This window comes from Belonocnema kinseyi, chromosome 5 (genome assembly GCF_010883055.1).
Source record: "Belonocnema kinseyi isolate 2016_QV_RU_SX_M_011 chromosome 5, B_treatae_v1, whole genome shotgun sequence".
NCBI classification, from domain to species: Eukaryota; Metazoa; Arthropoda; class Insecta; order Hymenoptera; family Cynipidae; genus Belonocnema; species Belonocnema kinseyi.
The window spans coordinates 3574889-3585867 of record NC_046661.1 but is presented as its reverse complement, the minus strand read 5'-3'; the positions used below and the strand labels follow the sequence as shown (position 1 = coordinate 3585867).

The 10979-nt window shown below is 34.1% G+C and overlaps 1 protein-coding gene across 4 annotated transcripts in view; it reads right to left on the bottom strand.

Annotated features, from left to right (window-relative positions):
* Positions 1-10979, bottom strand: part of LOC117172355 (growth arrest-specific protein 2-like) — a 410439-nt gene that overhangs the window by 24120 nt on the left and 375340 nt on the right. For all 4 annotated transcript variants that reach the window (XM_033360191.1, XM_033360192.1, XM_033360189.1 and 1 more), the window contains one exon: positions 9397-9522. In XM_033360191.1, coding sequence (XP_033216082.1) covers positions 9397-9522 — 126 coding nt within the window. The remainder of the gene's footprint in view (positions 1-9396; positions 9523-10979) is intronic.

Here is a 10979-nt window from a genome sequence, read left to right as displayed (position 1 = left end):
TACTCTGAGAGGTCGCCTGGTATCCCAGAGTCACCGTTCTAGACACCTCACCCAGGTGCCATTCAGCTTTCGGCACGGTTTTCACACCTCCACTTGGGGGTTGATTCCTTCGGAACCACCCCTGGACAAGTGTCCGCGACTGCCTATTTATTTTTGTAACCATATTCAGCAGAAACCCTTGGTACAGGGACCCTCTATCCGCAACCCGAGGACGCGTTCGGTGGCTTTGTCATAGGCCCTCCGGTTTGATTCTAGAGGAATCAAATATATAATATATATATGTGAATTTGAAGAAGAAATCAAAAACTGTACAATTGTTTTTAAAATACAAGTTACTGTAAATAAAAGAAAATTAATTAAATCTAAATTGTTTTTTTTTTATTTAACTCAACCTGGAAATCATATTTTTTAAATTAAAATTAGATCTTATTGAAAAATTCAATGCTAATTATTTTCTTAAACTGATATGGCTATAGGATACAACCTGACCAAGCAGACCGAACATTCTAAAGTCATAGATGTTCACCGACCAATCATTTGCTTATCTACTATTCGCACTTATTATTATAAGGACAAGGAACTTTTTATACCAACTTTTTCATCACATCACTTATTGGTTTATACTCAACAATACGCTCATGCAATATAAGAAAATATGCTGATGTTTGCACAGAAAAATGTTCTTTTGCTTCAAATTCCAAGTGAATATCGACTGGTCCATATGTTAATTCTTCGTTTTGTTTCGAACTTTCAAAATACCTATTTGCTTTTGTTAATGATTGCACATTGGTCAAATCAAGCCATCCAACGTTTTCAAAAAATCTGCTCCTACTGGAATTCATGAAAACGAAAATTTTTCATTACACCGGTAAGGGCCACATTTCTGTTTTTATCAATCTCAGCAGTATTGAGCTCGCATCTTGCCTCTTCAAATAAATGATATTGCATTGTTAACTAAAACTGTATTAGTAGCTGGATTTCCATAAGTTTAAGTCAATCTTACTTGAACGTGAAGTGAACTTCTGCTTGGTAACACACAATGATTTTGATTTTGCACAGCAATTCAAATTTCATCACTGTTTTTAAAGGTTAATCAGGCATAGGGCTGATGTGCATGCACTTCAAAATAAGCGATAGATTCGTCAAAAATGATGAGAATTTCAATATTTAAAATTTTCGTCCCCATGACAAACAAATAAACGTCGATATACAAAAATAAAGGTGCAAGCGCAAAAAATCTGGAATCTTTTTATTCTCTTCTTTTTGCGAGTGGCGTGACCTCGAAGCCCAGCCTTGTCAGCAGCAGCACGTATTGACGACTTATCCATTTGACAGCTTGTTGTCGACTGATGTGCTTTCTCGATGGTACTAAAGTATTATAGCCGAATCCAACTATTGTCTTTATGTCGATCGGCAAGTCAATCATGTGCGAGACGACTTTCATTATCTTATATCCTGGCGGTACAACGGGAAAAAATCCATGAATAGTGTGCACTTGTTTATCATTGATGTATGTTCCTGAAGTTATGTTACACTCAACTCTTGAAGCATTTATTTCAATTATGGAGACTTGTTGATCAGATTCATGATGTTTATTAGGTTCCAATATTCTTGGTGAAAATCCCAATAAATGCACAATTGAGTCTGATTTTTCAAAATGTATGCCTTGATTGCAATATATTCCACTTCGTAATGTATTGTTATTAGGTTTAATTTGAATTTCAATACCCTTTTTACTAAAACATTCTGTACATAGCGCTGTATATCACCTATTTCATAACTTTCTGTAGGTATTTCAATTATCTCTTTGCCCACCTAGAATTTATTTTGACCAATCTCTATGTTAGGAATTGAGTTGAAGGTTAGAAATTCAACAAGACCATGAGCGTAATTTTTGTGTGGAGACAACTCAATTGGAGACAAATACTGATTCTCTAGGATCGAAGCATTGCCGGATAATGTTAGCGTCAATGAATCATGCATTTTAAGCTACCAACACCTAGATACTTGAAGAGATCTAAAGGTGGCCAGAGGTTACCAAAGCTTTGAAAATAAATTATTTTATTGTAAAACTTTTTATACGCAACGCAACGAGTTCCTAAATTATTTTCATTATCAAGGTTAACAATAGAACTTTTATATTTACGTGGCTTACAGTCTGATAATATCCATTACGCATAAAAAGACCTCGAAAATGTTGAATTTTTAAAGATTTTGCTAATTTAAGAAAATCAGCACCGGTTAATGCTGGGTGAGGTGGGGTCACTTTTGGTTCTTTGATTTGCACTTAAGTCCTCCTCCTTGAGTATATGGTTTTAGATGAAGTCCTTATTCTCCCTTATACGGTTTCAAACAAAGACCTTTCCCCCACAGAAATGGCTTCCATTGCTTAATTATGACGTTTTCTCTCTTCATGCTGCACGTCCACCTCTGAGAGCAGATTTAATGGCAGTTTGAGCATCATTACTTGGTATCATTACTTTTTCAGCTGCTGCAACTATTTTTTTGAGTGAGGTAATAGACCTTTTATTTTTGAGACCTATACCGAATTTTGATTTAATTTTCATTGTATCAGTTATTCCCCAAGCAGCTGCCTTTTCACCCACGCCTAGGTCCTGAGCAAAGACACGTTTCCAAGCTTCTGCAGCTAGTACACTATCAGCCGAGTTATATTTTATATGAATTTAACCATTAAATGAGAAGTGAATGATTTTGCAAGAATAGCATGAAAGTGTGCACGCGCGTGCAGCAGGCCGTGGACTGCACATGAATACCGGCGGGCAACTCCAAATATCAGTATGCGTAACAACAATATGTAAATATTTTCAATTTAACACACACATCAATTTAACATTGAATAGAATCTTCTGTAAAAAGAAGAATGCTTTCTGAATCCAAAAATGACTAAAATGAGGATTTGTTTAGAAATAAACATTTTCATTTGAGTTTCTGCACATTACAGTGAAAAATACGTAAATTAAAAATTATATTTTAAACTAAAACCCGTTGTTAATTATTGAAAGTGAGATACTTGCATTTGACTTTCTACTTTTTAATCATTGTAGAGCAATTCTCAATGAGCCAAGCATTATCCAACATACATATTTCAATAAAAATCAGAAACTCAACTTATTTTTTTATTGTTTCTGGAATAAAAGTAACATGAACTCAGAAACACAGCTAATTCTAGAACTAAACGAAATGTGAATGTATTGTAGGATACCCCATTATATTCCCTTTTTTTAGTTTATTGATTGTATAGAGAAATGTGTTTTTTTTTTTGCGAGAAAATGATCTTTTTTTTATTTTCTCAACAAAAAATTAGGAAATTCTTTCTCATCAAAAGAAAGGAACATACAAATAAATTATTTGAAACATCCATCGAATTTTTTGAAACACCCTTATGCATAGCTTGTAATATAAAAGTATATTTTAACGATGATTTATATTTTTTTTAAACTTAAAATCATATTCAAGTACCTTGAAATATCACAAAATTGTATCACCTACGTAGAATCTTATTTTATTGAGTTTCAAAAACATTCTTTGGTTCTGATATTTATTATTTTAATACTTAATTCTGAAGGTGCGTCATTCTCCACCTTAAGAGCTAATGTTTTGAATATTAAAAAGCATCTTCTTTTGCTTCGTACATGTTGCTGTTAAACTTTTTAACCATTTCTTTGGGAATACTATACTCGTAGCCAGGCGTGCATTTAAAAAGTCTTTTTGTATGCAATATCTCGTTAATCGAACCAGTTTCTAATCCATTTCGAAGCTTTGTTTTGTTCAAATTAATTTCAGAAAAAGTCCTTTCTACCGCTGCACTGCTGTGAGGAAGTATCGCAATCAATTTGATTAAATTGAAGACTGCCCCGTATTTCGGAGAACCGTCACCGTTCAAAATTTTAGAAACGCCGTTCTAGAAAGTAAAATAATCTTCAGAAAGTTGCCTTTCTACGTTAGAGTACACGTATTCGCTTTTAACAAAATTACACGAATATCTATATTGGATTTGATCTAAACCTTGAGAATTCAAAATATCTCTCTTTATGTAGCAATCGAGAATAGTTTTGTACACCTGAGCAATCTTCCAGTATAATGCATGAATTTTTGTAGCTTCTGAATGGAATTCCTTGTTCAAATCAGTGAATTGTGGAAGCACGTGATTCAAAAAATCAAGATAAAGTTGATTTAGAGGATCAGAAAGCAATTCATGAATCGTCGCAACGTTCATTTTCTCTTCGTTCTTTGGATTTAGGTTTTCTCCATAAAAATATCGTTTTAGGGCTGGATACAAGCGTTCGATGCAACCAAAGCGAAGGAATGGCAAATACACTTCAAAATGAATAGGAAAGGAATATCATTTTTCAACTTAACAGATACCGAGTGGTTTTTTCCCATCATAACCGAAGCACCCTCCGCAGGAAAACCTATACAATTATCTTTATATGGAATGCTATTCTCGTTGAGGTAATTTACTAATAATTCGTAAATATGATCTTTATCAGCTTTTGCGATTTCTTTTGCATATAAGAATTCGTCCTGAAATTTGTTCTCATCGAACATTCTAATGACAAGAGCTAAGCTTTTTATGGATCTGATATCCGTTGATTTGTCAATTATAATAGAACACTTATTTTCTCTCAATTTGTCTACTAAACATTCGAAAGAGAATCGACCAGAAACATTTACAATAATCGATCTGCACTTTGTTCCACTGCAACTCGTTTTTTTAATGGCTTCCTGATCTAAATACAAATTTTGAATCATTTTAGTGAAATCAGCTAAGATATTAAAAGACAAATTGTGTTCGGCTACAAAGGTCGCTATTTTTATCGCATTTCTTTTCGACTTTTGGTCAATATTAACTTCAAAATTAAAACTGGAGTCTGATAAAGATATTTGTTTCTGCCCATAACCCGCAGAGTTATCAGAGTGCTTCTTAGACTTAAAATGCCGTTCTACTTTTGTTTTACCTGATTTGTAATCTTTTTTGCAATAATTGCAATAGAAGAATGCGACTCCTTGAGTACTTTTTGCGATCCAATTCCGAAATTGTGGCGTTTTTTCCCAGATGGCTTGATACTTTTGATCGTAGTGTTTCTTCTTGTTGGATTTATTTTTCTCTCCAAAGTTCTTATCATGGCCGGTCGTTTCTTCTCTAACCTCTTGCTCTTCTTTAGACTGATCTCTATTGTCGTCGCTTGAATCTTGATGTGTTTCACCATTGAATTCTGAAGAATCTCTTCTCCCCGTAGCAGAATCCACTTTGAATTCTAAACAGTAAGAATGTGCAATATTATATTAATATTATTGTCGACTAACATTTATAAATTGAAAATGTATTATACAACTTGCATGACATTTTTCCATGTTCTTACCGTAGTAGACTTTCTTCATTAATGTGATATCTGAAATAAAAGTCTTTTCTAAGACTGAATAACCATTCCGCGCCAATACCACTTGCCAAGTTTCTTTGCAGTTGAGACTGTTGATATAAGTAGCTGCACCATTTTTTAATGAAGGCGCTGTAAATAAATATTCTTGAAAACATCAGTTATAATCTTAATACACAAAAGTATTAATTATTGGAGAAAAAAATTTATATTGAATGCCTAAAACTACATATTCATAGAATCGCCCACCAATACCCCGGCCACAACAAAATTATAGAAGCAAATGCATCATACCGCCATGAGTTATAAGCATAAATATTATAAGAGAATATAATACTTTATCCTATGACCGTGCAGTTTTAACGGATTTTTTACGACGATCCTTAATTTATAAAAAAAATGTGTCCAGACGTCCGTGCTTATGTTCTTCACGTCTAGCACTATCATCTTTTTTCACAAATTTTTTTTTTGTTTAAAAATTCCTCATAATATAGTTATAACAGTTTATACCAGAAATAAAGTTAATAGTTGTCGAGTAAGATTTCAATTGAATTAAAAATTAAATCAGACCAATCTGTATGGTTTCCGTTGGTTATAATTAAAATTTTAGAAGATGGAAACCATTACAATGTTTGGATATTATTTAGAATACAAAAAATAATCGAAATTCCACAAATTCTGTTAGCAACCCTTATTTAAGAGAAAACAAGTTCATTTGTATTTCAGATTATACAATTTTGCCTAATGAAAGTGTGTGATTATCCTTGACTGCATTTTTTTATAAGTAGAGAAAGCAATTCATAACCGGTAAACGTAACTAATGAATTTAATTATAACTGAATTGAAGTGGCGTTATTAAACCTAGCACATGAACCAATCAATTCACATCGCATGTGTTATAATTCTGATATTCTGAATATACTTACAATTGTAGACTTCCCACGTAAGTATGTAAGTATGATCCGAATTTTTCCATCAACAACGGACACTTGCAAACAAAAGATTTACGGCGATAACGATGAAAATTTTCAGAACAAAAGTACGCGCAGATTCGAAAATGGTTTGAGACACGCACTTCATTGAGGAATTATACGATGGTGAATTCAGATACATACAGTTAAACAAAATGACAAAAATACCGGTTCTGAGATTACGATCAATCGACGATCAATAATGCCCATAGGTGCCAAGTGCCGACAGCTAGATCAGGTTGGGTTTGAGTTTCTTTTTCCATTCATGGATTGCCCAATGGGATAATCCGGAAAGTTCATCTAATCAGGAGTTCTATTCTCGAGATCGTTCGAACAACTTTCGGATATGAATGTACTGTTGATCTTTCTTTAACCACGAAAGGAAGAAAAAGACAGAAACAGTCTTTTGTATGCGACAGTTGTTTGAATGAAATCGAGAATAGAGCCCCAGATTAGCGTTCTATACGAACTGCTCAATTAGCTATTACTTTTAGACCTAGAATATTGCATTCCCCTGTCTAATATACGCAAAATTAAAAAAAAGGAACAATAGAAAAAATCTTCAGATTTCGATCAAATTTCTTCAAATTTTTCAGAAATCCGAGTTTTGGCAAAGTTTCTTCAGATTTGAAGAACAATCCGTAGATCTGGCAGCACCGCTGATTATAGGTTTGTCTTAACTCGGCAGCTGGTGCTGAGTACTATCCTTTCAATGAGCATGATGATGTTGTAATACCAAGTGAAGCTAATTCAAATTCAGTGTTTGTATTTGATGATGTAGCCTGTGAAAAGCGAGATAATATTAAAGCATTTTTTCAATGGGTAGGCACAAGGACAGTTTCACTTTGAACATTGCGGCATTAACATGTCTACACGTGATGAGGGCTTTCATAAGCAAAAACATATTTTGGATCAAATTGCTAAAACTAGTGAAGCGATTCGACGAAAGCATAGATTACTAAAGTTGGGTAAAGAAACAGTTGATCAGACATTAAATGATTCCTGTAAGCCCATCATTACCCCATTTGAGAAAATAGTTAATGGTTTTGAAACTGTTAAAATAATTGATCCAATCGGCAATGAGGTGAAGAATAAAACAAAAAATGAAGTGAAGAGTGAATCTGAAGAAGAATTTCAGCAAGAGTTTCAGAATGAAGGTGAAGAGCAAAATGATCAAGATGATGATGAAACTTCATTCTTGTCAGCATACGATTCTACGGCTTCAGAGGATTTAGAAATGTCAGCCCCCTTTTCATCAAATGATATAGCAATTGATTATCTTCAAAAGTTGTAAGAGAGATATAGATAATGCTTATGGTGTACGAAAATGATCTAAAGAGAGACAAATGATTGGAGATTCTTTGATAAGTTTTAATAAAAATCTGGATCCCTGGCAAAAGTCCCAAACGACAAAGCGCCCGCCCAATGAGAGTCGCGTTCCGTGAAAAAGGCTCGAAAATCAGAGAGCGAGTAGGGGCGTGCTCATTACATACATCCGTCGTGATGAAGCGAGTCACTCACTGATTCGCGGGCCTTTTTTACGGAACGCGACTCTGATTGAGCGGGCGCTTTTTCGTTTGGGCTTTTTGTCACGGATCCAAAAAACTTATTATTATAGGTACTGTAAAATATCCAAAGACTGTGGCTTTGCTTGAACTTTTTTTTTAAATATGCTAAATAGTTCAGTTATAAATAATGAAGACCTTGAAAATTATTGCCCCTTCATAATGTAATGTATTTATCGCCTGTCCATAATGTTTTTTTAGGTTCTGCTGTATATTTCCATCATTAACGTCACATACAATAGACTTGTGAAAGGCTTAAATCAATTAAAAATAGTCCAAACTATTCATATAAACAAATTATAAAGGATTCGTCCTTTCTTTGGCTGGAATAAACTTGGTCTCCTGTACAGCCGAAAAACAAAAAAAACATCCACGTGCATAGATTTTCATTTGTTTCTCATATTGTACCAAGAAGCAAAAGGTAATCACATAGACTGTCATTTGTTTCTTGGCCTCAAGCTAAACGTTGCACTGCGTCATTTTACTCTGACTTCAGTCTCCTGAAGGGTAAAAGCAGCCAAAGTGTCATTGAGGCGGTAGAAGATCTTGAAAATTTTTGGTGTCTCTGAATTTATCAACGTATGGTGTGAAATGAGTCTTTCAAGGTGACATATGATTTATGGTATTTCCGAGAAGCTTCAAATACACTGACCCTCACTTGATACTATGACGTCAGACATCATATCCTGTTCCATATTTTTGAGTGAAAAATTTCCATTCCCGGATTCAAGTATTGATTTTCAATATTGATAGTGAGAATTGGATAAAACACTGTGATTCGCCTTCTGCGCTCTAGCGGCAAGTTTGCTAATTGTACCAAAAAAAGTGATCCAGAACACCCCCTATCTACTATAACGCCTGTTGACTGCTACACGTCAAACGCATTATCTGTAAGTAGCAGTCAACAGGCGTTATAGGTCTAGTTTTTTGTTTTAACTTTTTTTCGTTGCAAAAAAAAGATTGCGATTACTCATTGACCTTCTAATGGAAATTTTAACGTAGAATCCGAATTTCACAAATTTAAAAGTTTGTCTTGCTTTTTTTCGAGTTTTTGTTGCATTATATGGAAGGGATACTATGTGGATACGTGTCAAATTGAATTTAAGGTAGTATCCACATTCATTTTATTTGAGAAAATGTATTCCCCTGTTTGGTGCATTCCTTTTGTAAAATTGTGTTGGGGGGGGGGGGGGGCATAAAAAATGTGCGTAGTCCAAAATTTAAAATATTTTAGAATCTGGTAAATTTTTTAAATGAAAACTGAGGGAAATAAAAACTATTAGACAACTTGAATATTGCTAAAGTACCGTTTTTATGCTTATTTTAAATATAAATCTCTATATATTTTCTTACAAAAAAGGGTACTGAATTGTTTTAAAAACAAACTTTTGATTTTTTCAGATATTTTTTCTAGACAATAATGTAAAATATCCATCAATGTAAATTAGAAATTATGCTTACCCTGATGAAAACGTTACGTCCAGCTATGTGGTATCGGCCTTCTCCCACCTTTCTGACCTGTAACTTCGAACATTTATTCGAAGGACATTGGCAGAGCCTTGCAACGGCCTCGGTTGCTCTTCTTACCTAAAACAACAAATACAAATTGTGAAAATAAAAACTTGAGTAACAGAAATTTTGTTTTTAACACTTGAATATTTTAAAATAAGTGTTCATTTAAATTTCAAAAAAATCCTGGGAAATTTGTCTCCAGGCGATTTGTGAAGGCACCTTTTAGTGAAGTCACGATTCTTGGATAAAAAACGTAATAAAATTCGATTAGTATTCAAGGATTCAATTCCACCGGGCAAACGTGAAAAGAGTGAGAAAAGCTACAGGTTCCTTAGCTCATATACACTTTTAAATAAAGTAGAGCGCCATAAAAAAACGAATAAAAACATTTTAATTAGAGTTTCTAATAATAGTTAATTTTTTTTATAGTAAATGGGTAATTTTCTAAAGAATGGATATTAGTGTAATAAAAAAGGCCTTCTTTTATCCTAATGATAAGCCCAAAATTGGTCTCTTTTGATATAAAAATGACCCTGGGTTGTCCAATAACGTTCCGACCCATAACTTTCCCCACAACTAGCCTCCAAGTAGCTAGATTACAGGAGCTGCCAACATTAGCAGCATTACACAAAATATTTAGGGACCGCACAAGTTGGTTTTTGAAATTTATGTTTAATTTAAATAATTGCTGCAGGATACTTCTTTCAAATTATGCCAAAACTTTGAGTGATAAGTCATGAAATTAAACTACAAACAACGATTATTCAAATAAAATGAACATTTTTTTAAAAGAAGGAAATTGGAAGAACACTAAATATTTTTAAATAGTGGTAGAAAATCACTAATTTAAAATAATAATACATGTAAAATAATTAATTTAATTGAATTAATAGTTAGAAGACTATTAGTGTTCATAACTTAAAATTAGAATGAATGATTTAACGTATATTTGGACTTTTAATTATTATCTACTGTAGGGTGGTCTTCCCTATATTATAAATGTTCGAAACAAAATATCATATAAGACCAAGTATTCAATAATTGTTCAAAATTCTTTGCTGCTTACATAGTTCGAAGTACTAATCGAAGAACGATTTTTGATTATCTATGGCAGTGGCGTAGCTAAGAAATTTTCCGCCAGGGGCCAAAAATAATTTGCCGCCTATAATTCTTAAATCTGAATTCACTTCAAAGATCAGTTTGCCGCCCCCAAGTGTTTGCGCCCGGGACTTGCCCCCGGGTTTGCGCCCCTAGCTACGCCACTGATCTATGTCATCTGTACCTGACGATTCCCAGATAGCAATTTAAGCGCACCATGCGCGCATGGCGCAGGCACGGCGTGTATGTTTAGACGCACGAAGTGCGCGCAGATCAGCACGCAGATGTGTCATCCATGGATGGGCATATGCCCGGCCCGCCGTGCCTTCACTCACGTGCGCGCATGGAGCGAGCACTCAGTGCGCGCGTAAGTAGTGTCTTAAAATTCTTTTGTTTATAATAAAGGAAAGAAAAAGCAAGATTTAATTTTCAAT